Source organism: Coffea arabica, chromosome 8c, assembly GCF_036785885.1.
Source record: "Coffea arabica cultivar ET-39 chromosome 8c, Coffea Arabica ET-39 HiFi, whole genome shotgun sequence".
NCBI classification, from domain to species: Eukaryota; Viridiplantae; Streptophyta; class Magnoliopsida; order Gentianales; family Rubiaceae; genus Coffea; species Coffea arabica.
The window spans coordinates 46,219,557-46,247,424 of NC_092325.1; the positions used below are offsets into that span (position 1 = coordinate 46,219,557).

General features: G+C 40.6%; 4 protein-coding genes across 9 annotated transcripts; 2 read left to right on the forward strand and 2 right to left on the reverse strand.

The window, feature by feature from the left end:
• The first annotated feature begins 584 nt into the window (after positions 1-584).
• On the forward strand, positions 585-7,245 carry LOC113722414 (uncharacterized). 2 transcript variants are annotated; one of them, XM_072063231.1, is made up of 9 exons: positions 585-921; positions 1,015-2,232; positions 2,477-2,853; positions 3,322-4,548; positions 4,623-4,781; positions 4,871-5,222; positions 5,341-5,411; positions 5,510-5,632; positions 6,466-7,245. In XM_072063231.1, exons 2-9 carry the CDS (start codon positions 1,215-1,217, stop codon positions 6,829-6,831), a joined length of 3,693 nt encoding a protein of 1,230 aa, XP_071919332.1. In that variant the 5' UTR covers positions 585-921; positions 1,015-1,214; the 3' UTR covers positions 6,832-7,245. The 2 variants fall into 2 exon arrangements, with proteins under 2 accessions (XP_071919332.1, XP_071919331.1); XM_072063230.1 differs by having other exon boundaries at positions 657-921; positions 1,183-2,232.
• An 863-nt stretch (positions 7,246-8,108) lies between these two features.
• LOC113722452 (ubiquitin carboxyl-terminal hydrolase 9-like) lies at positions 8,109-15,931 on the forward strand. Of its 5 annotated transcripts, none has more exons than XM_072063232.1 (15): positions 8,109-8,272; positions 8,389-8,472; positions 9,094-9,276; positions 9,792-10,025; positions 10,358-10,499; positions 10,755-10,814; positions 10,926-11,021; positions 11,183-11,581; positions 11,667-11,807; positions 12,226-12,396; positions 12,777-13,034; positions 13,119-13,288; positions 13,995-14,531; positions 14,617-14,893; positions 15,220-15,931. In XM_072063232.1, exons 1-15 carry the CDS (start codon positions 8,124-8,126, stop codon positions 15,382-15,384), a joined length of 3,066 nt encoding a protein of 1,021 aa, XP_071919333.1. In that variant the 5' UTR covers positions 8,109-8,123; the 3' UTR covers positions 15,385-15,931. The 5 variants fall into 5 exon arrangements, with proteins under 5 accessions (XP_071919333.1, XP_071919334.1, XP_071919335.1 ...); XM_072063233.1 differs by having other exon boundaries at positions 14,010-14,531; XM_072063234.1 differs by having other exon boundaries at positions 13,119-13,267.
• A 461-nt stretch (positions 15,932-16,392) lies between these two features.
• On the reverse strand, positions 16,393-19,228 carry LOC113722451 (glucan endo-1,3-beta-glucosidase 11-like). The gene is made up of 3 exons (XM_027245752.2): positions 18,815-19,228; positions 17,553-18,694; positions 16,393-16,862 (listed from the first exon to the last, which is right to left on the reverse strand). The coding sequence occupies exons 1-3, from the start codon at positions 18,966-18,968 to the stop codon at positions 16,767-16,769; spliced, it is 1,392 nt and encodes a 463-aa protein (XP_027101553.2). The 5' UTR covers positions 18,969-19,228; the 3' UTR covers positions 16,393-16,766.
• A 2,947-nt stretch (positions 19,229-22,175) lies between these two features.
• LOC113722439 (granule-bound starch synthase 1, chloroplastic/amyloplastic) lies at positions 22,176-26,429 on the reverse strand. The gene is made up of 14 exons (XM_027245744.2): positions 26,296-26,429; positions 25,363-25,733; positions 24,922-25,002; positions 24,754-24,852; positions 24,535-24,624; positions 24,328-24,391; positions 24,141-24,241; positions 23,932-24,041; positions 23,589-23,832; positions 23,280-23,456; positions 23,005-23,196; positions 22,762-22,848; positions 22,502-22,630; positions 22,176-22,399 (listed from the first exon to the last, which is right to left on the reverse strand). Exons 2-14 carry the CDS (start codon positions 25,711-25,713, stop codon positions 22,283-22,285), a joined length of 1,842 nt encoding a protein of 613 aa, XP_027101545.2. The 5' UTR covers positions 25,714-25,733; positions 26,296-26,429; the 3' UTR covers positions 22,176-22,282.
• Positions 26,430-27,868: the final 1,439 nt, after the last annotated feature.

Consider the following 27,868-nt stretch of genomic DNA (forward strand, 5'->3'; position numbering starts at 1 on the left):
GGATGTGGGTGACGGGGTGGCAGGGTTTTAGGAGGGTTTTTGAGAAGGAAGAGCAGAAGGGCTTGTCATGAGGAGGGGTTGTAAGCGGAGAGAGCTTCTGGGAGGCCGCGGCGGCTGCGGCTGCTGCGGTGGCGACAGAAACGGCCATGGGATTGCGTGGGGGTTGCGTAGGGAAGAGTAAGGGAGGTGAGGGAAATCAAATAGAAAGGTGGACTATGTGTGCCCTTTTTGCTTAGAATATGAGAACAAAACTGCCATTGAAAGAAGCACACTGGCGTTCGTGTGAATTGGTCCTCCATTTGCAAAACCGGAGAAATTGGCTGAAAGGGCCACGGGTTCCTCATTTTACAAATTCGAGGGTTTAAAGTTAGCAAAAAATAGATGAGGGGGTTAATCTTACCTAGACAAAGAGTTAAAGGGCCAATTGGATAATTTGCCCTATATACTATTACCATTGATTAAATATATGATATATATATATATATATATGTAAACTTTAAAATTTAAATTATATATAATGTATTTAATAATAAAAAAAATATATAATTTACTCATAAATAAATCATAATGATAATGATAATAATAATAACCCGGCCGGCCAGTTTGGGTTGCGAGTCTTGCGACTGGGATTGGGTTTTTTCTTTTTTTTTTTGGCGGGGGGGTCAGAAAATGGGGTTGGTTGATTATGTAATTGAACTGCTGCTCCCTTCCCTTCTTTTTTCTTTCTCTAACTAATAATAATAATAGAAGGATTCGCCTCTATTCAATTCCCATTCAACCACATTTTGATACCATTTTTTTTTTTTTTTTGGGAGAGATGATGGATGGATGGATGGATGGTTAAATTCAGCGGTGTCCTCCGAAGCACCTCTAATCTTCTGCTCAAACAAGAGTTTGGAGCAGCGGCATCCCAATTCCCAGGTACAAAAAGTCTTTTTCTTCTTTTTATACTACTGGGTACTTACTAGTACTGTCAGCAATTTTTCATTTTCGTAACATGAAGCTTTTATCCAGTGGTTCTTACAAGAAATCCCGATGCCACTTGAAGAAGTTTAGGGAAATTCAAGGAGCTTAGGCTAATTTCTTTTATGTATATATACAAAACAAAAGAGAGATAACATCTAGTATTAGAGTAGTTTGGGGAAATTAATCGAGGGATATCTCTTTTTATTGTAATTTTAGGGATTTTAGAATCAATTACTGCTAAGGTTGCAATGAAGAGCCGATCACATAGGCTACCGGTCGATCCACGACATGAGTGGGTGGAGGAGGAGGAGTCGTGGACGGTGGACTGCGTCTGCGGCGTCAATTTTGATGATGGGGAAGAGATGGTTAAATGCGACGAGTGCGGAGTCTGGGTACACACCCGCTGCTCCCGCTACGTCAAGACTGAAAAATCATTTGTCTGTGACAAGTGTAAGAAGAGCAAGAACAATCACCCCCACCACCATGCTAGTAGTACTGCTAATGATTACTACAATAATAGTTTTAGGAATGATAGCGAGGAGACTGAGGTCGCCCAACTCCTTGTTGAGTTGCCCACTAAGACTTTGAGGATGGATAATCATTGTCCGCCCCCTCTCCCCTCCTCCTATAAGCCTTCCCCTTTCCCCCCTCCCCGCAGGCCCTCTAGGCTCTGGACTGACATTCCTATGCAAGACAGGGTTCATGTCCAAGGGATCCCCGGTGGGGATCCTACTCTGTTTTCTGGCTTGTCCTCTGTCTTTGGGCCCCATTTGTGGAAATGTACTGGTTATGTTCCCAAGAAGTTCAATTTTAGGTACAGAGAGTTTCCGTCTTGGGATGAGGAGGAGGAGGAGGAGGATGTGGAGAAAGACGTTAACGCTAACATTGATGATGGAGGAGAGCCTCGTATTATTGCTGATAACGGCATGGCTGATTTGTTCTTCTTGTCGAGAGAGCACCTTTTGCCTGTTCCAAAGGTTGAGTCAGTTGGTCTGGACGGCCAGGCTGAAGATGGTGAGGCTGATAAGCTGGTGATGTCCCCTAAACAAATCACTAAGTTGGAGGGTCATATAAACTTGGATGTTTCCACACCAGAGAAGGAGCCTAAGAAGGATAGAAGCTTGCTACAGGCTCCTGTGATACACTTTTCCAAGCGCAAGAAGGACGATGTCACTAATCCAAAGGATAAAAGCGGGAAGAAGAAGGCTCGGATTATGGAAAAAGATGGAGACTTTAAGAAGAAATGTTTACACACTCCTGGAACAGGTATTGGTAATTACCACTTTCAAGGTTTTCAGATGCATTTATTGCTTCATTTTTTTTTCTCTCAGCATAAATTTTGATTTTGAGATTGTTATTTAATGATGCTATTTTTTTTTTTTTTTGAATTTGAATCTCCATCCTATAGACACTGTGACATGCAGTTTTTTTTTTTTTTTTTTTTTTTTTTTTTTTTTAAATGTGGCTTGTGTTTCTTGACCCTTGAGCTTTGTTTTATCTATACTGATAGCTTCGACAAACGCAAGTGATGCAAAACAATCACAAATATCTGAAGAAAGAGGCCCTAAGAACATCCAAGCAGATCCTCAAAGTGGTAATAGTGGAAACTCATGTCACTCGCCCCCTGGCCTCCAATTATCACATGAATTCGGGATAGTAGACTATGTTGTTGATGCTCGCAAATCTAATTTGGGTTCAAGTGGGAGTGGTTCAGCAAAATTATCTTTTGATGCACCTCGACATAGTTCCTCAAGTATACCAATGCCCAAGGATGCAAATGGTGGACAGCAACTTACTGTGAAGTTGGAGGGTTCTTCAAAAACTATGGGTAGTGCAGCCTCACTTTCAGGAAACAACGATTCTGGGGGAGTCCCTGTAAAACAAGAGGTACTTCTTAATGTGTTCTATTACTCTGATTCCAATAATTTTTTTGCCCTTTGCATGGTAGGATAAGTAAGCAGCTCTTAGTTCTGCTGCCTATAATGCATGAATTTGTAACATGGTCTTCTGACTAAACCGTTGGGGTGCTTGTGATGTTCGTAGAGGTAGCAAGTTAACCAGTGATTGAGAGTATTTATCTGAGAATTGCTGTTATCAACAATTAGATGTAACCTATGGAGTTAGTTTTTCAGTCTAGCTTAGTTATAATTGCAATTTCTAGCCAACACCACTCTGGGCTCGCTTTTAAATGCCGTCGGTTACTGAGTGTTGCAGCAATGCATCTATCAAAGTTTGTGCTTTCAACCAATAACAATCTCCAGAAAGTCTTTAGCACAGTTGTTTCCTTCTTCATGTTGCACGATGCGGCACCTTGCGTGCCTTGACTGACCTTTTTTTTTTTAATGGTTACGTTAGGTTTCCATTCATACTGCTGTCAGTCCAAATGAATTTGGAGGGGAGTTAACAACTAAGGTTGTGATGGACTTGCAGATGTCAAGCCCACATCCTGCAGACTTGGCAACTGCTCAGCCCAAAACTGAGGTTAATGAAAATGCTCCGGATTCAAGCCTTAATACAGTCTCTAGTTGTTCAGAGGTACATGCTAAAGTCAAAAGCGAACTAGCTGATACTCATAGAAACATTCAGCCACCACCTCTATATGATGCTAAATTGGGTGCATCAGGAACCTTAGTCAAATCTAAAGTGGTATCTGCTGATTGTTCATCTGAAAATGTTGTAGTTAGTGATGTTACGATTACTGATTCTGAGGTCAGCAAAAGAAAGATGGAGGATGTTGTCAAAAGATCAGATGATGTTGATATTCGAAAAGATAGAGTAGATAGGGTTGATGGTGAATCACTGCTTAACTCTTGTCCATCTAATCATGATTATGCAGGCTTGGATAGTTCTTTTGAATCAAAGAAAATCTTGGAAGGATTCAGTTCGAATTCTGGTGTTGAGCTTTCTAAACCTGGTCTCACAGTTGTAAGTCCTAGAGTTAATGCTAGCGAGGGTAAAACCATAGCATCTGTAGGGAACTTGTCTCCAGCTTCATCAACATTTGCAATGCCAAAATCCTTTGCTTCTGAGAATTGCATCAGTGCAAGTAACCAAAATCACAATACGGATAGTAAGCAGAAGGGGATTCCTGAGAGCAATCTTGCTGGCAACCAGGGCAATGGTGGTGCTACAATTGAGGTAGTTAAGGATAAAGGGGGGCATGAAAGGACAAGGAAATTAGTGAAAGAGCTACCAAAATCCGCTCTTGGTTCTGTGTCAAAATCATCACAGTTGAAAAAGTTTTCACATCCCTCAGTTTCAAAAAGGACATCGCCTGATATAAAGGATTCAATGCTTCATTCTTCTGCCCAACCGTCGCCATTGCATCATATTGCTTCGAACGCTGGATTGGAGCTGACTAATGTGGTGCACATTGAGAACGCTTCAGACACAGAAAAGAAGTCTAGTATGCTACAAACTGAGACTGCTTCAAGCATGCAAAAGAAAGTTCCAGGTTCTGTTTCTTCGCAGAAGGTTGAAAAGATTAGCCCTTCTATGGCCCAATCTTTATCAAAAGTGAACACAACTCTAACACATGCAGCTACATCTTCAAACTCTCCTGCAACACTAAGTGATGAAGAGGTAGGAGCTGAACAAGCATTTATTGTTTCTTTTTCCAAGGGAAGCTTACATTTTCTTTTCCGTGTTATTTGCAGCTGGCTCTGTTGTTGCATCAAGAACTTAACAGTTCTCCTAGAGTTCCTCGGGTACCGCGCATGCGTCATGCTGGTAGTTTACCTCAGTTGACATCGCCAACTGCTACAAGCACACTAATGAAGCGAACATCTAGTACCGGAGGAAAAGATCATGTTTTGGTAAGCTGACTCTTGTATTTTTAAGGATTTTGCAGAATATTCTTAATAGAGCTAGTAGTGGTGGTGAACAATAATATTTGTGTTTGTAGACTTCTAGAAGAAAAACCAAAGATCTAGCTAAAGATGGTTCCCATGGTTCTCGGGAGATGGATGACGAAGCTAAGAAGATGGAGAGAGTCTCTTCTTCACTTGATCATGGTAGGCAAGATTCAGCATTTGCCTCTGATCCTGTTGGCAAGAAAGAAGCAGAGAGAGAATCAGCCAATGGTGTGTACTCTACAAAGAAGAGTAATGCACCATCTGGAGCTACTGCAGCTGGTGATTTATCTTCTCCTGCTGAAGGAAATGAACATAATTTGTTGTCCACTCGGCATTCTTCTAGAACTCCCATTGATGATGAGAAAGGAGTTGTTGGACACCATACCCACCGCACTTTGCCTGGTACACACCTTTTCTGTGAAGATTATTTACTCCTTTTTTCTAAAAAAAAAAAAATGTTTTTATTGATTTGCAAGTTCTTTCCACACTTCCTCATCGAGTCGTTATTTTTCTGTCACAGGTTTGCTTGCTGAGATTATGAGCAAAGGTCAACGCATGACATATGAAGAACTTTGCAATGCAGTTCTACCGGTAGGGGCACTTTATTTCGATAAGATGATTGTCTTCTCCCTCCAAGCAGATTCTTGGTAGTACTGATTTTTGTTTCTTTTTATTTTACACCTCTACAGCATTGGCCTAACCTGCGGAAGCACAATGGAGAGCGATATGCATACTCAAGTCACTCACAAGCTGTTCTTGATTGCCTTAGAAACCGAAATGAATGGGCTCGCTTAGTTGATCGTGGTCCCAAGGTATGCTTCTAGACTGACTCGCAAGTGTTAAGTGGCTTGTTTGTGAGGATTTGGTTCCTTCTATGTGCAAATCCATACAGGTGCTGTAATTATACTAAATTGCCTAGAGAGATGATTCTTGTTTATCCTATATGTGTGCTATTGGCCATGTAATTAATCTTATTGTTGGTGTAATATACTAAGTTCTGACTGAGGCTGGTTAATCTTCTTTGATGAGAATCTCTTTACTAATTTGCATCTCCTTTCTTTTTCTAGTTGAGAAACTAAGAAACATGTAGTTTTTTCAGTTTAAGAAAAAGAAAAAAGTTGGGGGGGGGGGGGTAAGGAGGAAAACTGTAGCTACTTAATTCTTTTTTCAATGGCAATAATGTTGACGCAGTTGGTGGATGACTATATAAAATGGAAATATTGTACAGGAAATGGAAGTTTCTCGTCTGAGAGTAGTACATCTGACTTCCATCCTTTCCCCACCATGCGTTGTGCAGGGCTGAAAATGTAAAACCACTTGTAAAATGGTTGGGAAGGGGATTTGATATCCAGAGATGGAATTGTTCTTGGTCCCTCCTCTCTCTCTCTCTCTCTCAATATTTTGACAGCTGAACCGCACATATCTGTGGGCAGGGTTGGAGACTTGCACATCTGTGCATGCACTCCATACGCTCACAAATGCAAGTTAAATATAGTTTCTGATTTTGGACTTTGGGGTAAATGACCTGAAACTGTTAAAACTTTGTCACTTGCTGATAGTTGTAATAGCATTTTCAGATTTGTTTCTGTTTCTTAAGATACTTCTAATGGTTTGCTAATTGTGCGGTTGAATGATCTTTAACCAGACAAGTGGAGGCAGGAGAAAACGCAAGCTTGGTGCTGATCATGCTGATGTTGATTCAGAGGATAACGATGATAGCAGGGAGCAGACTGCAAAAGATACCAGAAGTAAAACTGTTGAGTCGCATCATGAGGAATTCCCAAAGGGCAAGCGGAAAGCACGAAAGCGCAGGCGGTTAGCTCTGCAAGGGAGAGGTATCAAGGATGTTAGGCGGCGGAGGAGGACAGATGAACTCAGTGATGATGAAGTTGGTTCACTTTCCGAGTCGAGTGAGGAAACCATGTGCAGTGAAGATGAGATGCAAGGATGTCGGATGTCTGCATCTGGTAATGAGGTGCCTACTGGCTCGGACGGGACAGGCAACACGTAACTCATGTTTCTGTCTTGTGCTATTGTGCCATGCGTTTAAGGGAATGCTTCCATCTGATGCTGAGAAACGAGAGGGATCACCCTTGCTGTTAGGCCAAGTGCTGTGAAATTATTTGTTCTTTTTTTTTTTTTGCCCTCTGTGTAAATATGTAAATCCTTTTTAAGTGGTTGGCTCTTTAGTTGCATTCAGTGTGTTCTTAAAGAGTATCAAGCGTATTCAACAACTTTTAAGTACTTTTTGGGTGAGTGCTGTAGTGTGGTCTCTTGATGACCCTTGCCAGCAGATGGGGGCATGGCTATGATTGTTAGGTTGATAAGAGTAGTTTGTAAGGTTTATAAATTCCGTTGTCTAACATTTGCCAAGCGGGCGATCGATCTTTATGAATCTTAACGCGTAGGCAGAAGGTTTGGAATCTTTACAGCATTCCAGCAGGGCAAGGGCAGCTAGTGTTGAATAGCTGGGGATGTTTTCTTGGAAGCCTTGGCATCAAAAAATGGAATCGTTTGAAGTTGGGAGGACAATTATTTTTACTGGGTACGCCGAGTTGAAGGATCTTTCTTAGCAAAACATTATTATTATTATTATGTTGATATGGTGCTATAAGCTGCAAAAAAAGGTAGAGTTTATTTTGTCGTGTCAGGGTGTGATTGCCTGAAAAGTTAAAATGGCCGTACTCTTATTGTCATGTGGCTAACCTGATGATATAAGGTTAAAAAAGAGGGTATGAACCCGTCGACACGGGTGGTAGGCAGCAGAGGGCGGTGGCTGTAACTCAAAAAGTTTGGCTCACAAGGTTGGAAGTTTTAACCGCAAGCATTTGGTCTTCTGGGACTAATTTCCTGGCACCAAATATAAGCATCCTCGTAAGTTACGCTATAATGAAAACACTAGAGTATGTGTATGTAAATAGATAGAGTAGACTAGACACTAGAGAATCTGGATCTTTCTTTCTTCCTGCTCTGCCTTTCCTCTCGCGGAAAACTTTTTCTGATGATACGTACGGTTGTTGCGTTTGGTCTCTCCCCTTCCTTGATTCCTTCTAGTAGTCTGTAGTAGTAGTCATCATGCTTGATCAGGTCGTAGTAAAAGTTTTGATCAATAATATTCAAAAGTTTGACGCACACAATTGGGCTGGGAAACGGGGCAGGAACGGTTGTCTCTGACAACAGTACCGTTACTGGCAGTTGACGGTCATGATTTGATCAAAAATTTTGTGCGATTCAGATCATATCTTATGATTCGATTTTCACGTCGTCTGTAGAATTTATAAAATTTTGTTCTAAAGTTACATTATGTATAAAAAAATTACACTGTGTGTAATTAAAATTATACACAGTAAAAAATACATACGACCGACAGAAATAGTTGCACCTGCAGCAGTTTGTGCCCTTCTCCGTTGGGTTGGGACTGTGTATGTGTTGGACAGACTGCGTTCATTAAAGTTGACGAATCACAAATAATTGCTAATTATGAGTTGTTCTGCGTTTAGCACTCCCAACGATTTACTCATTACAGTCTGATTTTTTTGTTTTGTTTTGTTTGGTTACTTTTTTGTAGGTGGAAGGAAGGAAGGAGTAAGAATAGGGGAAATGGTTGGTGGCTCCAACTTTTTGAGGGCATGGATAGATACGTCGCTTTGAGGTTGGATTAAAAGGCTACTACTTAATCTTATTATTATTAGGTGACTGACACTTCAAAACCAAACAGAAAACACCAATCAACACCCAACACAAAACTCCTCCTCAAAATCATTTCTCTCAATTTTCGAGAATTTAGTAGATCAATTTTTTTTTTTTTAAAAAACAAACTTCTTTTTTCTTTCTCGGAACGGAAGGAAGTTTCCAAATTTGTTATATCACCGCCTGCAACCTGCGAAGATTTCTCTTTTTTCAAAAAAAAAGAAGAAGAAGAAGAAGAAGAAATCCCACACTGGGAAGATTTCTAGTGCTGCCGTGCCTGCTAGAATTTCTCCTCTGTACAGACAAAATAATTATTACTATTACCATAATAAAACCATACGCCATAAATAACCGTCCGTATCCCTAACATTTTGCCCCCTCTTTACTGCGACTAAACTTGTATTCTAATCTAATCTTCTATTCCTTGATCTACGCTTTGTCCCTTTTCTCAATTTTCTCCCACACTTTTCCTTTTTCTTTTTTTTTTCTTACAAAGAATTTGCGTTGCTGGAGAACGATTCCGATTTTCTGCTTTTGTATTGGGGATTAATTTGAATTTTGTTGGGTGGGTAATTGGTAAAAGGCCGGGGGAACGGGTTCTTCTGAGTTGGATCATGACGATTCCGGATTCTGGGTATATGATGGAGAACGGATCCATTGAATTGCCGTGCACCCCTGAAGAGGAAAAGAGGATTGTTCTCGAATTATCCCGACGAGCTGAATCCAATCTCCGTGAAGGCAATGTTTATTACGTTGTCTCCACTAGGTATTTATTTCTTCTTCTTCTTCTTCTTTTTTTAAAAAAACATCCTTTGTTCAACTCCATTCATCTCCTGTTTGTCGTGTTTGCTTCTAAATTTTCGGTTTTTACCGCAAAGTCTGTCTGAATGCCTTGGTCTGTCCGGTTTATGATCCATCCTAGGAGACCTGACATCTGTCTATTTTTCTGGTCGGTTGCTTGTTTTGTAATTTTGCCAACCATTTGTCAAAAAAAAAAAAAAAAAAGCTTGGATTTTAGACCTTCATCCCGAAGTAAATTGCAATTTGTGGAATTCTACCAAGTACTTTAGACCTTAATCAAATGAAAAAGAAAAGAAAAACAGCTGTTCCTTGTATTTAGATGTTTTCATATGATATAACCGGAAAATAATGGCCGAGGCTTTGAATTTGGGATTGTTTCTGCTGGGTTTCTATGGGGTTAGACTTTAAAAACTCTTAGTAAAGAGGATGTAGGAAGAACTTTGTAAGTTATGAATGTTAACTCTGGTCTCTTTTGTGCAGGTGGTACATGGGCTGGCAAAAGTACACCGGGCAACCTGTTGGAGTTTTTACTTTTAATGAACCTCCTACTGAAGCTCCAACCTCCAGTGCCGCAGACAGGCCTGGACCAATAGATAATAGTGATTTAGTGTTAAATGGCAGTGACGGTGCTGACCCTCAGCTTCTTCGAACGGTGGAAGAAGGACGTGACTATGTATTAGTTCCAAAAGATGTGTGGGAAAGGCTTTATGCATGGTAATTGTGCTGTCTTATTCTTTGATACTCTATCTTGAATAATTATGCATACGTCTTTGTTTTGCACAATGTTCAAGAATATATAGGCAATGTATTTAAATGGACTGGTGTGAAGCATGTGTTCCTCCTGGTAAATTTGTATTAGGGGTAGCTTGACCTCTAGAGTTATATGATGCTTTGAGTGTTAAGCGGTGTTAGACATATGAGCGAGGATGTGGAATGATTTTTGGTGCTTTATGTGATTATCTGATTTTTTTTTTCCAAAATGCATTAACTCCAAAGACTTTGTTTTTGCAAACTTTCTTAGTTTATCACATTCCTCTTCTCTTAAGGTACAAAGGGGGACCAGTACTAGCCAGGAAGATGATTTCCGCTGGAGATAGTAAGCAGTTCCATGTGGAGGTTTTTCCTCTCTGTCTTACCTTGGTTGACGCTAGAGACAATAGTCAATCTGTTGTAAGGTTAAGTAAAAAGGTATTACCTTGTGTTTCCTTATATATTTGTTCCTTCAACTTGTCTTTCTTATGGTATGATATTGCATTTGTTTGCTTGTGGTCTGTTTCAGGGAGGTTTTTGCTCTCTCTCCCCCCCTCTCTCTCTATGTGTGTGTGTGTGTGTCATGGGAGGGTGTCCGTCCTTAGTACAACAGTTTCAGTGGCTATCTTTGGTTAAAGTTTTGCTTTTGTCTGCTATTAACTGGCTCGTTCTTCCTCTTTTGATTTGTATCAGGCTTCTTTGCATGAACTTTATAAGACAGTATGCCGCCTTAAAGGAGTAGAGTCAGAAAAGGTTTGTTGGATGATAGTGCATGCCTTTGCTACTGTTATTTCCCTTTACCAACTTGTAAATCAGAAAAGAGTAAATAATACGTCCTTCATGGCTTTCACCTAATTTTGATAGGCACGAATCTGGGACTATTTTAATAAACAGAAGCAGACAGTTTTGGTTGTTTCAAACCAAACCTTGGAGGAATCTAGCTTGCAGATGGATCAACATGTGAGTTTTTTCATGCAATGTCTCAACTTGGACTTGATGCTGTTTAAGAGTAGAATATCATATCTTCATCAATTTTCTTATAGTGTGATACATAGTACACTCAGCAGTTTCGGATGCCCTTTAAGTGATTGTTTGGTTCCACTGGGTTCCTGGCTTTTCAGATTCTGCTTGAGGTGCAGATTGATGGATTTTGGCCTTCAGGATTTGGCATGGATTCAACAGGAAATGACTTGGCTCTGGTTCCAGTTGAACCATTAAGGTCATCTGTTACAATTGCAGGAGGTCCAACTTTATCTAATGGTTATTCCAGTAGTTATAGCTCCAATATATACGGAGTGATTAATTTGAGCTCCACGAATGGGGATATGGAGGATGGATATGAGAGTTCAAGATCTATGACCAGAGTGGATAGAGGTGGATTGGCAGGATTGCAAAATTTAGGGAATACATGCTTTATGAACAGTGCTATTCAATGTTTGGTTCATACACCACCCATTTTTGAGTACTTCTTGGAAGACTACAGCAGCGAGATCAACAGACAAAATCCTTTAGGAATGCATGTACGTACTTCTTCTTTGTCTACTTTGCAATTTGCAAAGTAGAAGCAGTCGGATTAAGTTTCTAATATTTGTTGTAGTTCTGCAGGGTGAGCTTGCACTTGCTTTTGGTGAACTCTTGAGGAAACTATGGTCATCTGGGCGGACACCAGTTGCACCCCGAGCTTTCAAGACAAAACTTGCTCGTTTTGCTCCGCAGTTTAGTGGTTATAACCAGCATGATTCACAGGTAGATAACTTGTGTAAGATTTTTGCTGCTATGTTTCTGATTTTGAATTTTTTATTCTTGTTAGGTTATTGTTCATTGCATCTGTTATGGGTACAATATCTTTCAAATTCTTTAATATCTTGTGACTACTGCACCTTGAAGATTGTCACAGAAATGGGGTTTTTTCAAATTTTTTATGCTTTAATGAGTTCATATGTTATACCCCCCTATGCCTTATAATTAATAAGGTCAGGTTATTCAAAAAATGATGGTTAGGAGTTAAATTGTTGTGTCAGTTTTAGTTGTTATGGTGGTTTGTATGTGTGTATTTTTTCATTGTTCCCTTTTCCAGTGGCAATTTAGTTGGTTGTTTTTGTTCTATGGTCATGTATTTAAAAGCAATAGATGTGGAAGAATGTTGATGCACCTTTTTGTCTAGGAACTCCTGGCCTTTCTCCTTGATGGGCTGCATGAAGATTTGAATCGTGTAAAGCAAAAGCCATACATTGAGACGAAGGATTCTGATGGTCGCCCAGATGAGGAGGTAGCCGATGAATATTGGAGATATCACAAGGCTAGAAATGACTCCATCATAGTTGATGTTTTCCAGGTGGCTTCTCATATTCATTACGTTGACTTGTCTCCATATTGATTAGTATTTAAGTTAATCTTCTTGTCAAATGGTTTGTTTAAGTTAGAGAAATCCATGAGTCCAGAAATTAATTGAGCATATGTCTGCTCAATACATCAAGCTCCACTTTCCCCTGGTATTGATGATTACTTGTTTAAGATTATGGTTTTCTGACGGCAGCAAACAGTGAACGGAAGCATAGTTGTGTATTCTCGTATACAGTGGTAAACAGGAGCTTAGCTATCTGAGCACTATCTTTTCTTCAATTTGAAGAATGTTTTGACTAATCTTAAGTGTTCTCAATATTTTCTAATGTGCCATGTGTTTGATAATGCTTTTTTTTGGTGTTCAACTGCCAGGGTCAATATAAGTCAACATTGGTTTGCCCGGTTTGCAACAAGATATCAATAACATTTGACCCCTTCATGTACTTGTCATTGCCTCTTCCTTCAACAGCTACAAGAACAATGACAGTTACAGTTTTTTATGGCGATGGGAGTGGCCTTCCAATGCCCTATACAGTCACTGTGTTAAAACATGGCTGCTGTAAAGATCTGATTCAAGCTTTAGGTGCAGCTTGCTGCTTAAGGACTGATGAATATCTGTTGCTTGCAGAGGTGACAAATTTTTGTTTGATTTTGTGCTAATTTTATGCCATATATCGTATCTGTTAGTTGAACCAGAAAACTTTCGAACTCCAGGTCTATGAGCATCGAATATATAGATACTTGGAAAATCCTTCTGAAGTGCTGGGTACAATTAAGGACGATGAACATATTGTTGCATTCAGACTCCCCAAGAATGGTGCTGAATTAACAAGGCTGGAGATAGCTCACCGAATCGGAGAGAAGTCCTTGTTTTGCAATACAAAGTGCGTGTAGTTCAAGTTATTTAGATCACATTTGGAGTTGCAGTTGTTTTTTGGAAAAAGTACTTTTGGAGAACAAAAGCATTTTAAAGGTGTTTGTTTGGTTATCCTCTCCTTGAATCTAGGAAGAGCTTTTGGTAGCAAAGCGCTTTTAATACAAGCTAGAAATTGGTGCTTTTGCAGGCTTTTCAAGTTTAAAAAATATATATATTAGATGAAGTTTGACTAGTATGATATGATATGTGTTTAGAAAGATTAAAACCCAAATGGTTATGAACACCAAAAGTACTTCTGCAGGTATCCGACCAGACAATCTAAGCAAGCACCCTTTTTTTTCTCAGATAAGCCATGAAATTCCAAATGGGACCCTATTCTGTTTTTGTTTTCTTTTTTTCCCTCAGTCACTTTAATGATATCTTTTGGCTGGAGCATTACATAACATAAATCGATTGCAGAAAAGAAATAAAAATAGAGTTTGTCGAGAGTGATTAGGAAATATGTGTGCATGTGAATCTTATCTGCTTGTGGAGTGATTAGTTAACATGTCTAGATATGGAAATAGCATCTACAGTTTGCAGTAATACATTTGTTTATGTGATTTCATTCTTCTGATTTTTTCGATGCCTTATTTCAGGACAATGGACATCCCTTCAATGAGTCTGTTTTGTTTATTAATTTTTTTTCCTTCATTGATATTTTTGTTGATTAGTTTGCATTTTTCCAGCGATAATCTGAGGGCTAGTGAGAGGAAGCTTTTCTTGACACCACTTATTACTTTCTTGGAAGACCCTCAGTCTGGAGCAGATATTGATCTCGCTGTACACCGAATGCTGTCTCCTCTACGAAAGAAAGGATATTCATCATCTATTTCAATTCGTAATGGCAGGGAATCAACCAATGGCTGCAGTACCCAGTTAGGACCCGGGACACAGTCTGCAGAGAACTGTGAATCAGAAGAAATGTCTATCAATTCTTTGTCATTTCATCTTTGTATAATGGAGGACAGTGGTTTAAGTCGCAGACGTATTTCAAAGGAGACTGTAATCAAATTTGGTCGAGTTGTAAAAGTTATGCTCGATTGGACAGAGAGAGAGTTTGATTTGTATGATGCCAGCTACCTCAAAGACCTGCCTGAGGTTCACAAGACTGGACTTACTATGAAAAAGACAAAACAGGAAGCTATTTCTTTGTTTTCGTGCCTTGATGCCTTCTTAAAAGAGGAACCTTTGGGGCCTGACGATATGTGGTACGGTAGACTGCTCAGTTATACAACAGAATCCTGTCATCTGTGCAGTCTGGTGAAAAAGTTTCTTATATTTTTTATGCTGCAGGTATTGTCCACGCTGCAAGGAGCATAGACAAGCCAGTAAGAAGTTGGATTTGTGGAGGTTGCCCGATATATTGGTTTTTCATTTAAAAAGGTTTTCATACAGCAGGTGGCTGAAGAACAAACTTGACACCTTTGTGAATTTTCCCACCTGCAATCTTGATTTGAGCAATTATGTAAAAAGCAATGAAGCATCTGAAGGATCTCATGTCTACGAGCTATATGCCATTAGTAACCATTACGGTGGCCTAGGTGGGGGGCATTATTCTGCATACTGCAAGGTACTTTCCCTTTGCATTACATGGCAATACAAACAAGGAAAATCCAGATGTATCTCCCATATTAATCTGTTTCATTGTTTTAATTGCTTCTAGCAACCTCATGCCACATAATAGTTGTGCATTGTGGTACTGGAAAGCAATTCTGATGTTGCAGTAGCTGATATTCTTGGATGGAGTTGAAATTTTTGGAACTGTGTGTGTGTGTGGATTAATTTTATATACACCGCCAATGTATACACTATCACCATTAGATATATATGACACGTGCAAAATTATATATATTGTTGGTCTTATTAAAAGTTTTGGGGATGTGTTTATATGTGCAGTTAATAGATGACAACAGATGGTATCATTTTGATGATGCTCATGTTTCACCAGTCAGTGAAGATGAGATCAAGACGTCAGCTGCTTATGTGTTGTTCTACCGAAGAGTAAGAGGTAAACCAAATGGAGCAGTGGGTGAACCATCGCATGGTTATAGAGCTTTTTGAAGGCAGTTGTGGTGCTAAAATTCTTTTTGGTAATAGAGTAGTATTCTTTATGCATTATATGAATGTGGCTCTATACTTGTGGTAAACCATGCTTTGCTTCTGCGGAGTTGGGGGGAACAGATGCTTTTGCATGTTGGATAGAAGGCAAACATTATGCGGCCAGATGGAATGGTGAAGTCTTAAGTTGTAAGCTGTTGTACTTAAAATAGTGGGGAAATTTATGACGGAGAACTGATAAGTAAAAGTTGGCAGAGACCAGCACATTTGCTTTAGGTGAAGGACGTGTACTATTTTTGAGGAAAATTTTGGACGGTTGATCGGGTTATCAAGTCTTTTTCGATCGGCGGTAACTGGGTAGCTGATTTTTTCTTTCTTTTCTTTTCTTTTTTTTTTTTTTTTTTTTAGATTTTATAAATGTAAACCCCCACTCTGGAACATTGTCATCCATTCTTCATGTTCTAACATTTCAGCGTAGTGAGATCCATGTTCTAACAATTTCAATGCGATAACTAATGAATGTGCGTGTTCAAAGCTTTAACGCTGCAAATATGATGGCATGAATTCCAAATGAGCTTTTTTTATTGGCTATTATACAGAACATTTGCGAGGTTTCGGTTTTTAGGTATCTTTCCAGTTTCAGTTGCCAAGGATATAATAATTCTTCTGGTAGCGCGTTCCTGTAAAAGATCGATCATGAAAACATAATACTAAGATGAAGTCCCACTTTACCGCTAAATGGTCATTCTGTTCTGCGTTATGTTAGCAGCTTTCCCTTCTGTTACGCTAATTGCGCATTGCTGCATGCGCTTTGTCGATTTGGATGGATAGCAAATTGTAATTGTTGCTCCTTTGTAGTGAATAGTGGCCAAATAGAAATAGATGCCTACGTAACCAAAAAAAAAAAAAAAGCAGCAAAGTGCTAAACATAACTCGGATCCTCCCCTCCCTAGTAGTTCTTCTGACCGTCTGACAATAGAAATAACCAATAATAAGTGATGGGGTAATGGGTAGAATACCAACAATAAGTGCAAATAAATAAATGAAAGAATACAGGAAGGAAGAGCAGGCGACGGTGGGCAACAACCGTCCAGGATTATGCGCCACTCTGACTCAGCTACCGTCGTCCACATCAAACTTTGATGGTCCTACAGACAACATAAGAGGAGGCTCCTACTGTGCTTAGTTCTGCTGAACCCACTCCACTACACTACTAGTAGCACTACTCTTCTGATAATGATAAATAAAAGGCCAGCCAAAGCCCTCAAAGACTCGATCAAAGGAGAATCTCAATTCTTTTCCCCAACCCTCAAAGCCTATATAATGAAGATGCTCCCCCCCCCCCTTCTCCCCAGTGGGGGCAATAATACTCAATTGTGATTTGTCTAATGTTCTCTTGGAAGTTGGAAGGCCAGCAACAATACGAGCCAACAAATCATCAGTAACAAGTGCGGCACTGCACTGGGCAAAGCATGTAATCCCTGAAAGTAGCACAAAGACAAACTTCAATTAGGTTCGGAATTCATTCCCTCAGAACCAAGGACTGATTGATGAATGTAGTATCCATCGATGCTGATTAAAGCAACTCGGTTACTCTGATACTACTAGCTAGTACCATGGCCGCTATTGGCATCATCATCATCAAACATGAAACAAAACCCTCCTTGGAATCTAAATTAGTAGTGTGTATATATATATATATATAATAGATATATGTATTTCAAACAACAATTTGAGCAATGCAAGAAGCAACCCATGTACCAAAAGTGCAATTTGAGCAATGAAGAGTTGCGCAAAAACATTTTGAAGCAGGGAATTGTATCTAATGAGCCATGACTATGAAAACCCATGTGCAGTTCATTCAAGCAATAGATATGACAAAGGTTAGATGTGTATGAAGATTGCACTTGGAATAATTATAAATGTGGCAAGATTTTTTTTCTTTTTCTTTTTTGTAGTATGGTAGTACTAAGAAACAAAACAAAAGAATCCTCGATGTTGTTCGAGTTGGGGCAGGCACTTTTCCGCTCGAATAATAATTTACTAAAACTACTGATAATGGGAATAAATAAAAAATTACTACGTATTAGTACCACAACACTAGTGAGCAAGTAGCACCCTCCTCCACTGAGGAGGTTAAGGACTTGAGGAGGAGCAACTGCAAAACTCACCGCATCGGAGGTGATGGATAAATAGCCAGTGGAAGAAGTGGGACCACCGGAGGAGGAGCCAGGAGGAACACTACTACTGCTGCTGCTGCTACTACCAGTACTGCTAGGAGTACTGGAGGTATTGGAGGAAGTGGAAAGGAGGCCGGTCCCGTTGAAGCCAATGTAGTAGGCCGGGGAGCCATCCGGCTTGAAGAGGCCGTAGTTCCTCTCGGAGGTTGGGCCGGACTTCATGTTCTCGTTGAAAAGGGCGAATACATAGATGTTCAAGTCGGCGTTGGGCCTCATGGGCGTCCCCTTCTTCCCGCACACCAGCTTGTTGATGAGGTTGCCGTTGTACTTCTTGGCATTCTCCGGGGTGGCTCCGGCCTCGTCGGCGTCCCCCTTGGAGGGCCAGCCGGTCTCGGAGATCTGGACGCACACGGCGTCGTCCTTGAACCCCAGGGACTCGACGGCGGAATGGACGGCGTCGATCTGGGCGAAAAGCATGTTGTCGTAGTGGAGATTGGTGGCGGGATCGAGGATCCCGGGGTTGGGCTGGAAAAGGACGAACTCGAGTGGGACCTGCTTGGGGTTGGCCTTGTAGGCGAAGTAGGGGTAGGCATTGATGAGGAAAGGGGAGCCGGTCTTGAGGTGGAAGTTGAGGATGGCGGTCAAGCAGGGGGCGAGGTCCGGGCGGAACCTGCCGGCGGAGGGGGGGTAGGAGGTCTGGAGGACGGCGAGGGAGTGGGCGGTGGTGACGGAGACCTTGTCCTGGAGGTTGAGGGAGCAGAGGGCGGAGTAGACGCTCTGCATAGCGGGGAGGAGGTTGGAGGAGAGGGAGGTGTCGTTGAAGGTGAGGACCTCGTTGCCGACGGCGATGCAGGTGATTCTGGTGGCGGGGAGGAAGGGTTGGACGTTGGCCTTGACCCAGGCAAGAGCTTGCTTGGGGTCCCTGGTCTTGGAAAGGTACTGGTTGCCGAGGCTGACGATGAACTCGACACCGGTGTTGGCGAAGGCCTTGAGGACGGTGGGGTCGGCGTCGTAGAGCTTGAGGCGGGTGGCGCCGATGGATTTGACGAGAGGGACGACAGATTCTGGGGAAGGGAGGTTGTTGGCGATCTGGCCGTAGTTAATGGCAATGGGAGCCGCGCAAGTGATGAATTCTGTTTATTACACACATGATAATATGTTTTCTTTGTAATGGGCAGTGTGGAAGAAAAAAAAGGACCCCAAGCGTATTATTAGATAGGAGGAGGAGTTTGTTGATTCAATTGAGAGCGTACCTGGTGAGACGACGACGACGAAGAGAATCAAGAGTAGTGAAGAAACGCGGTGGTTGTGGAGGCGGAGAAGAGTGAAGCAGCAGCAGCAGCAGCCTTCTTCTTTTGTTTCCATCTTTTGTTTCACTTGTTTTATGAAGTGCCTGTCTATCATCATCGCAGATCTTCTTTTTTGGTCGATACGTAGATCATCATCGTAGATCTTCTTGATCGATCCATTCTTGATCTACTCTACGGAGGGAGTGTCGTAGCAGCAGCCCGCCCTTAAAGAAAACCAAAAGCTTTTCCTTTATGGGTTTAGATTCCAATCCTCCACACTAAAATGGAGGACAGCACAACACAACACGCTAAGGCTATGGACAGTGGAAAAGAGAGAGAGAGAGAGTGGACTCAGGACTGGAGATGGAGAGGAGGGATGGCCAAACCAAAAGGGGTTGGTAGTATTTATTTATACCAACAAAACAAGGGATAGAGCATAGCAGGGAGAGCAGGGCAGAGAAGAGATGCCCCTCCTCGCTCTGAAAGGTGTAACATCATTTGTACATGACGTAACACCATTTGTAATAACAATGAGTAACATTAAAATAATAAGTGTGTTTGGACAGCCAATTATTTGGCCAAATATATTTGCTGACATCACCATTACAATTTCCAATACACCTTTTTATCTTCCCAATTACCTTTTTATCTCACATACATCACATCACAAAAAGTGCTACAGTAAAAATATTTCAAATAACTTACAATCCAAACTCTATCAATATTTTTGTGAGTTCCACACGGTATAAAAATCAAGTTATAAAATGTGATCTGTACTGCACAAATTTTTCAGGTCTCGTCCAGGCCGTGAACAGCCTGAGACAACCGTCCAGGCCCCTCCTCCTCTCCCTCTCTCCGTCTAGACTATGCTATTGTATATTGTAATTCCATTTTTTGCCTTGTATCTATACCAATGGCACTTTACCTTTGTGATTTTGGAGGGTGTGAGAGCATACTCCTTGTGTGTAAATAGTTGACAAAATTGGTACTCATTCCAAAGCGGATCGGTATTTGTGCATTCTTTGTTCACAGGAGGTTCCCAAGTATGCAATGTAGAAGACTCCATGAAATAAGGACTCGTTGATTTATTCCCCATTTTAGAATTTCTTTTGCTGTTATTTTCTTGAAGAGGAAAGGCATATAAAATTTTACTCCTGTTGTTTTGGCTTCAGAATTTATCTTTAGTCGGATTATGTAAACTAAGAAAGTGCATCACAGCATGGTGATTACTGATTTTTATATTGTTAGATGAAATTTGTATCCATCCCTTCATGATTTTCCTGCTCTCGGTATATTTGAGTTCTCATATTTTTCCTGCTCTCGTATATTTTATCTCATATGAATCACAAAGATTTGGAATAGGGTCTACTTTCTGCACTTATAGTTCAAAAATTATATTAATATAAATGTTTTCAGTATTTTGAGAGCATGATAAGATAACAAAATCTAACTCTGGATGATGTTTACAAGTTTAAGTAGTTGCATCATTGGAAAATTGATGGATCTTATAACTAAATCATAATGCAATCTAGCCTTGAGATAGCAAACGTGGATGGCAATTTGGACAAAATTCTCTAATATTTTGATATTTTGTTGAGAATAACACTTACTATTTTTTACATGATTACATACTTAGGAGGCTTGAGCTTTTATTGATCAAGGATGCAGCCATCCTCAATTCCGCTGGCTTAGGGGTGCCCTTGTTATATTAAAGTTTGCTCTAATTTTGGTTTATTTGTACCATTAATGGGTCTATTTTGGATTAAGTACAAATCATTTTACTGGACTGGGCATCTCCATCTATTTTTCCCACCGTGCATAGCACGGTTTATACCTCCTAGTACCAACAAAACAAGGGATAGAGCATATAGCAGGGAGAGCAGGGCAGCGAAGAGATGCCCCTCCTCTCCTCTCTGACTGTTGCTCTGAAAGGTGTAACATCATATGTACATGGTGTAACATCATCTGTAATAACAGTGAGTAACATTAGAATAATATTTTTGTGAGTTTCACACGATATAAAAATCAAGTTATAAAATGTGATCTGAACTGCACAAATTTTTTAGATCTCGTCCAGGCCGTGAGACAACCGTCCAGGCCCCTCTCCTCTCCCTCTCTTCTCCGTCTAGACTAGAGCTACTTAGTATAATTTTTCATCAGAATACACCAATACTACTGTGCTGTACAGTAGTAGTAGCAGTATTATTGGTAGTTACATCTCATGTGATATGATATGAAGGTCGCTGCTGTTCCGTTGTAAATGTAAAAAGCGGGTTCTCTCTCTGGTCCATTCCGCTTTTTTTTTTTGTACCAACGGGTGGTGGATGCTGAGCAGCAAAATCATCAGCAGCAGCAGACAAGATAATGATGCCTAAGCGCGCTTTAGCCGAAAAGTGTTAATAGATTGTGTTTTGTCTCGTTTCACATGCTTTCTAACTACTGGCTGCTTTACCATTTTCATTTTTTTGTTTCTTAATGTTTGGGAGGGATAAAGATTGGAGAACCAACAGCGGACCGGGACTTCTTTCCCCTTTCTGAACGGGGGTTTCGGTTTCGTGGAAGATGAGCAAACTCAGATGATATTTTAAAGAAGGTCCCAGAGGGGCTGCTGTGATCCTTTCTTCAAGTGTCAAAACTCAAAATAAATTGAACCAAAAAAACATAAAAAAAAAAAAGGAAGAAGAAGAAGATTCCCAGGTCAGGCGAGGCTCCTCTGAGTCTGGAGTCTGGACTGGAGCTAACAATGAATGGAGTCGTCATAGACATAGACATGGACGACTAACTAACACTTTCCCAAGAGCCCACCACCCCGACGACGCTACACTAATCAATCTTTTCAGACGATTTACGCCGCTGTGCTCGTATGACCGAGTTCCGGTTCCGGCGGGGAAACAAAACAGACGAGTTCGGTACATCACCCACAACCCCAAACAAACCTCTCAGCGTCAATAAGAGCTTCCAGAGCGGAGTCCCGCCCCGCTCCGGCGCCCATCAATAACATAGAAATGCGCCTCCCGAGTCAACGGTAAGAATTTTCTATTGATTTATTTATTTCACATGGTGCTCGAGAACAAGCTCTACGGTCGTCGATTGAGCCACACCGCAGTTTGTTACGGTCTTATTTATCTATCTATTATACTACATTCATTCATCATCCCCTTTTTCCTCTCCTCCAAATCCACCTTTCCAGCAACAGCTCAACAAAAGCATAATCTGCAGGCATAATAATCTCTTTATCCTAACCAGAAAACTGGATGAAACACAAAAATACCCCCCCCCCCCCCCACAACAACAATAACAATGCTGGCGATTTTTACAAGTACTATTAGATAAAGCTTCACCTGATCCGTTACTTCGCTTTTATTAAAAAGGGTTAAAAGGTGCGAGGCAATAGGCTAACTATATATAGCTAAGCTGGATGATGGATGACACTCAAGGTGTGGCAACGTTTTCCTTGGCGAGTGGGGCAATTTCGTCTCCGTCAACACCAGCTTCACTCCCAGCAACACCTAAGCTCACCAACACTGTTTCCCACTTCTTAGCAGGCCCCTGCAAGCAATAAACATTATTATTAGTATTAACTTTTCAGCTCTTTCCTTATTTATCTCCTGGAGACGCTAGTTATCAAGGGATGCATCCAATCTTTACTACCTTCCAGGAGAGCTCCTGTGACATGCAATTTCTAATCATCTCTTTTAGGGCAAGGGTTCCATAGCTAGCGAGAGCTCTGGCTACAGTCACTACGATCTTGAGGATGTCAGCTGGATCAACCGCATCGCACTGTTCACAACCCAAGACCACTTCTCATTATCTCACCATGCAACTAACACATGGATGCATTCTGAGGGGGGATTTAAGCGACCAAGGAATGAATGCAGGCAGCCAAGTAAAACGTGAATACTGTTACTTACTTCAACGCTGAAGGCTCCCATATGGAACCCCGTGTAGCCATCTTTGACCGTGTCAACGAGTCCACCAGTCGAAGCACATATAGGCACCTGTCTCGAAAGCAGCAAGGAATCTCATCAGAAATGGATGCTAGAACTTTGACAAAGATCCAAAGAGGCGAGCGCACACATCCATGAAGTGTTATAATGCACCTTACACGGTTCAACAGAAAAAATTCAAAATAAAAATTAGTGAGAGATTCATACTGTTCCATAGCGCATGGCGTGCAGTTGAATTAGACCACAAGGTTCAAATCTACTTGGAAGCAGCATAAAGTCAGCTCCAGCAATAATCATGTGGGCTAATGGGACATTGAATTTTGCCACTCCTCTTGCTTTGTCGGGGTACATCACCTCAAGCTGTTCAATCTGCTTCTCAAATTTCCTTTTGCCAGTCCCCTGATGAAAAAGAACAGTAGACTTTATAATGCAATCCCCGTACTGTAACAGCAGACAGTAGCTCAAAATCCAGTACCACTTACAAGGATTACTATCTGAACATTCATGTGAATGAGCTTGGGAATGGCGGCAACAAGGATGTCTGATCCTTTCTGCTCTTCGAGCCTGCCAATGAAGCCAATCAGCGGAATATTCCTGTCAACTGGTAATCCAACAGCAGCTTGGAGAGCTTCTTTTAGTAGGGCCTTTGCATGCATAACCTAAAACAAAGATGAAAGTCAGTTAAATTATAAAAATAAAAAAAAAAACTCTAATTGCCGCAGGAGGATCAGAAAAGAACGCTAAAAGCTTCACGAGTGCTATAGAAATGAAAGTAGGAACAGAAATCTTACAGTCGTAATGTCATAATTGGCAGAAATATATTTATCAGTCGCCGGATTCCACTCGTGGGTATCCATTCCATTCACAATTCCTGTTACGCATTTCATGCGGAGAATATTGTCCAATTCCACACCCTTTTCAATGCCAGAAACAAGCTCCAGGGCATAGTACGGGCTCACAGTTAAGACCCTGTTTGACTCCAAAATTCCAGCCTTCATCCAGTTAATTTTCCTTCCTTTCACTGGTTTGTCATATCTGCAACATGGACAGAATGGCTTTACCCAAGAAGACATAGTATAGTGCTGTACAGAGAACTCTAATCAATCATTTCATCTAAAATTTTAGCATTCATACCCATCAATGAAGTCAAAGGAACTCTTATATTGATCAGGGAGATTGAGAAGAGAGAAGTCTGCAAAAGGAAATCTTCCCTGGTAGGCAATGTTGTGAATGCAGAAAGCAACCTGGCACCAATGATCAGTCATAGATTCAGACTACAACATTGATTCCTCAATTTTGTAGCAGCGAGATTACCTTCAACGAGAACCTAGATGAATTCTTACTTTAGCATTCATGTAGATTCCTCTAGACTGGTACATAGTCTTCAGGTAGCATGGTAGAAGAGCACAATGCCAATCATTGGCAATGAAGATAACATCCTCTCCTGCAACAGGAAGCAATTATTTGCAATTATGAAGCTGTTTCCACAGTGCAGTGGAATTCCTCAATCCCAAATGCAAGAGTAAGTACCATATGTTCCAGAGAAGTATTTGCTATTGTTTAAACTCAAAATTCGTGGTGCCTCCAAAGCTGCCTGGGAACAGTAAAATGGAAGTGACTCAGAACAGAGTCGGTGACCAAAAGACATGCTAAGTGCCTAAAAGCAGCTCGTGTACAGATGCTAAGTGTTGTAAATCAATCATGAAATACAAAAGACAGCAACTGAGCGGTGTTTACTTGGCACAACAAGCTGAACCGCAGCTGGTTGTCCTGGTAATCATCTCCAGCCCTAGGACCATAGATCTTTGATCCAGTTTTGCCCCAAACCTTTAAAAGAGTTCAAAGTTTCAAGCATTAGACTCACACCTAGCATGTTCCCACGTCTCCTACATAACGGCTGTGATACAGTACCCCATTCTAGAACAACAAAGAGGGGTTTATACAGATATTGCTAACCTTCTCGAGAAAGATTGGATGATCCACAAAAACACGATCTACTCCACGCTTGTAGCAGTGGAAAAAACGAACAACCTCAATTCTATCTCCGACCTTGATCTGTGAAGTGGAATTTGGTCAGTTAAAACACCCATGCAAAACTCGAACACAATGATCGTCGCAATTTACCTGGACAAGCACACTTGTATCCCAACCATCTTTGTACTGATCATAACGAGGTGCAACAGTCATCACTCGGTGACCCAAGCCCTGCACAAGAAGCACATATTGAGGCCAAAATAGAGAAGAAAATTTAGATACCCAAAAAAAAAACAGAGAAAGGAATGAAAATAAATAATAATAATAATAATAATAATAATAAACAAGTGTGCAATTCATCCATGTTCACAAGTAAAATTGAAAAGTCCCCCACCAAAGTGCTGGCTGGCATTGGGATAAAGTCAATATACCTTCTGACCTGTACTGTAATCTTCACACAATATGAAGCGGGTATTTAAGTAGTTCTACTAGACAGCTATTTGAAATGAGTAGAGGAGTTAGGTTGGTTTGGGATAAACCACAGATTGGGAAATGGAAGAGGAGAGGTAAGAGTGGAAGAAGATGACATACAGCCAAAGCAGGTGGCAATCCTCCCAAAACATCCCCGAGGCCACCAGTTTTGCTCCAAGGAGCGACTTCAGCGGCCACAAAGACGAAACAGGCTCCTGTTCCGCAGACGATGGTTCCGGAAGGCCCGTGAGCGTGAGCGTGAGCGGATTTGTGGAGTTCGGTTGGTTTGGCAGTGGCTCTGGTATGGTGGAGGTTGAGTCTGCTCACTGCTCTCAAGCCATGATGGGTTACAGTTTGAGGTCGGAGACCCAGATGCGCCAAATAGGCGGAGGAGTCTGCAGGAGGCGGCGGAGGGTGGTGGTGCACATTTGAGGATCTTGAGACGAAGCGAGAAGTAGTCACGGTGGCCATAACTGATATGCCTGTTGAGCCTGGAACAGAGACGGACAGAGGGGGGAAGAATTATTATTATTATTTGGTTAATACCCCAAATTAAAATACCAAAAGAGCAAGCATTCAGAGGATGTATTCAGTCACACATACACATACACATACACATACACATACAGGTGGTGGAAGAATTTATGTTGAGAAGAGATGGAAGGCAGCAGAAGCAGATTGATGTTAAGGCAGGGTTAGGGATGACGGTGGAGATATTTGGAACTGGAATGGGAAGCAGTTTCGTGCTGCGTTGCTTGGGTAGTAGATATTATATTTCCGGATCATCCTTGCGGAAAATCAGGACCTTTTCCCTCTTTGTTGATGACAAAATCTCTACATTTCATGATACTACTGCTACTAAACACTGGTAGCAGTACTAGCAGCAATGAATAACAAACAAATAAAGAAACCAACAAATAAAGAAAGAAGGTGGAGTAACAACAATCTTAATCTTAAGATAGACAGCCCAAATTCATATTTATGTTTCATATCTTATCTAAAAACAGAGAGAGAGAGAGAGAGAAGGATAAAAGCAGGAAGTGGGAAATTTACCTAGTAGGAGCAGCGAGGGAGGAAAGCAGGAAGTTAGTAGTAGTAACAACTGTGAAATGAGAGAACCCGTAGAGTAGCAGAGACTCGCTACTGCTCTTTCGGTGGGTTGATTGACAAAGCCTGAATTCTGCAAATTGTTTAGTGCTCCTCCCCACTCTCCTCCTCCCATTTATTTGTAGCAACGGCAATGCCGCTTGCCACGTGGCCCCTCTTCATTTAAAAAAAAAAATTCATTATGGACATAAATTTTTAATACAAAATGTTTTACAGCATTATTTTTTCAAAAAAATATTTCTAAATAATATGTTCTACCCAAACAGACAGGCACGCGTGTCTCTGCAATTGCTATACGTACAAAGTACAAAAAGGTTTAATAAAAATATTTTTATCTTACGTACATTAAATCACATTATTATAGTATTTTTTTTTTATAAAAATTTTAAAAAATAGCAATACAAATAGTCTCTAAGTTTAATCATTCATGAAAAATTATACAGTAAAAATGAGTTTTGCCAAATTGTCCGGGAGAATATATGCCCAAAAAATTTGATGTCTCCCTCATTTCAAACATTGCCTGTTTGACAAATAAATTTTTTAAATATTTCTCTAAAAATTTATTATAAAAGTTGTAAAAAAAAATGTTTAATATGTGTAAATTTTTGAATATTTTGAAATGTATAATTTTTAAAAATTTTTTTGGATGTTACTGTAATAGTTAAACTTATTTAAAAATTTGTAGAAATAAATTTGACCAAAAAACAGGTCCATTGAGATGAGATGCGAGTCCGTCATCCTTTTCAGATATTTTGTCGTCGGAGTTGACAAGGACAATTGACAACGACGCGAAGCACTAGCTGGTGATGTGAGGGAATGGGCGCACAGTACAACTCCAGAAATTCACGGCTGTGGTCTACACTGGGCCCGCCACCGTTCCGGTCCAACGCCAAACGGGTTAACCACACCTCCTCCTTTCTTCTTTTTTGTTTTGTCCGATTTCTTCTAATACTTACTACTACTACTTGCGACAACATATAATTGTTCACGGTTCCCGTTTCATGCCAGTGACCCTACCCACTCTAGAACTGCCACCATGCAATATCCTATGGCTCAGTTTTGAGTCCTTTGACACCTGCCCATATTATTTATTTATTTATAATAATAGAAAGAAAAAAAAAAACAACAACGTCAATCAACTGCTTCCCCTCTCCGATCACACTGGCCACCACTAGAGCAGGAAGAGGGAAGGGAGGGGGCAAGGGAGGAGGAATGAGGAGAGAGTACGGAGGGGGCTACGGTGGGTAGTGGTAAAAGTAATTAATACCTAATCCATGCTACTCTGAAAGTTTTGGTTAGCATGCTAAAGTGCTATTGGATTTGTTTGGATAGAGTATTATTATTTAAAATAATTATTCTGATATTTTTTATAATGTGATATATATAAATTGAAAAAAATAATTAAGCATACAAACGGATTAGTTAAAAAATGTGTTTATAATGTAAATGAAATATTATTTAAAAAAATTTGATATCCAAATAAGCTAGTAATAATAATACTGTAGTATATTGGAGCAGT

Bases quoted from the DNA above. Each gene is read 5' to 3' on its own strand.
- LOC113722414 (XM_072063230.1), top strand. From the start codon at position 825: ATGGATGGATGGATGGTTAAATTCAGCGGTGTCCTCCGAAGCACCTCT. The intron at 922-1,182 runs GTACAAAAAGTC...TTGTAATTTTAG, and splicing joins AGCGGCATCCCAATTCCCAG to GGATTTTAGAATCAATTACT. The intron at 2,854-3,321 runs GTACTTCTTAAT...TGGTTACGTTAG, and splicing joins GAGTCCCTGTAAAACAAGAG to GTTTCCATTCATACTGCTGT.
- LOC113722452 (XM_072063232.1), top strand. From the start codon at position 8,124: ATGTATAAAAAAATTACACTGTGTGTAATTAAAATTATACACAGTAAA. The intron at 8,473-9,093 runs GTTGGATTAAAA...AATTGGTAAAAG, and splicing joins GATAGATACGTCGCTTTGAG to GCCGGGGGAACGGGTTCTTC. The intron at 11,582-11,666 runs GTACGTACTTCT...GTAGTTCTGCAG, and splicing joins AAAATCCTTTAGGAATGCAT to GGTGAGCTTGCACTTGCTTT.
- LOC113722451 (XM_027245752.2), bottom strand. From the start codon at position 18,968: ATGATGATAGACAGGCACTTCATAAAACAAGTGAAACAAAAGATGGAA. The intron at 18,695-18,814 runs GTACGCTCTCAA...TGTAATAAACAG, and splicing joins CGTCGTCGTCGTCTCACCAG to AATTCATCACTTGCGCGGCT. The intron at 16,863-17,552 runs GTGAGTTTTGCA...TGCTACTTTCAG, and splicing joins TATCCATCACCTCCGATGCG to GGATTACATGCTTTGCCCAG.
- LOC113722439 (XM_027245744.2), bottom strand. From the start codon at position 25,713: ATGGCCACCGTGACTACTTCTCGCTTCGTCTCAAGATCCTCAAATGTG. The intron at 24,242-24,327 runs GTACTTACTCTT...TTCCTGTTGCAG, and splicing joins ATACTTCTCTGGAACATATG to GAGAGGATGTTATCTTCATT. The intron at 23,833-23,931 runs GTATGAATGCTA...TCCATGTTGCAG, and splicing joins TCCTTTGACTTCATTGATGG to ATATGACAAACCAGTGAAAG.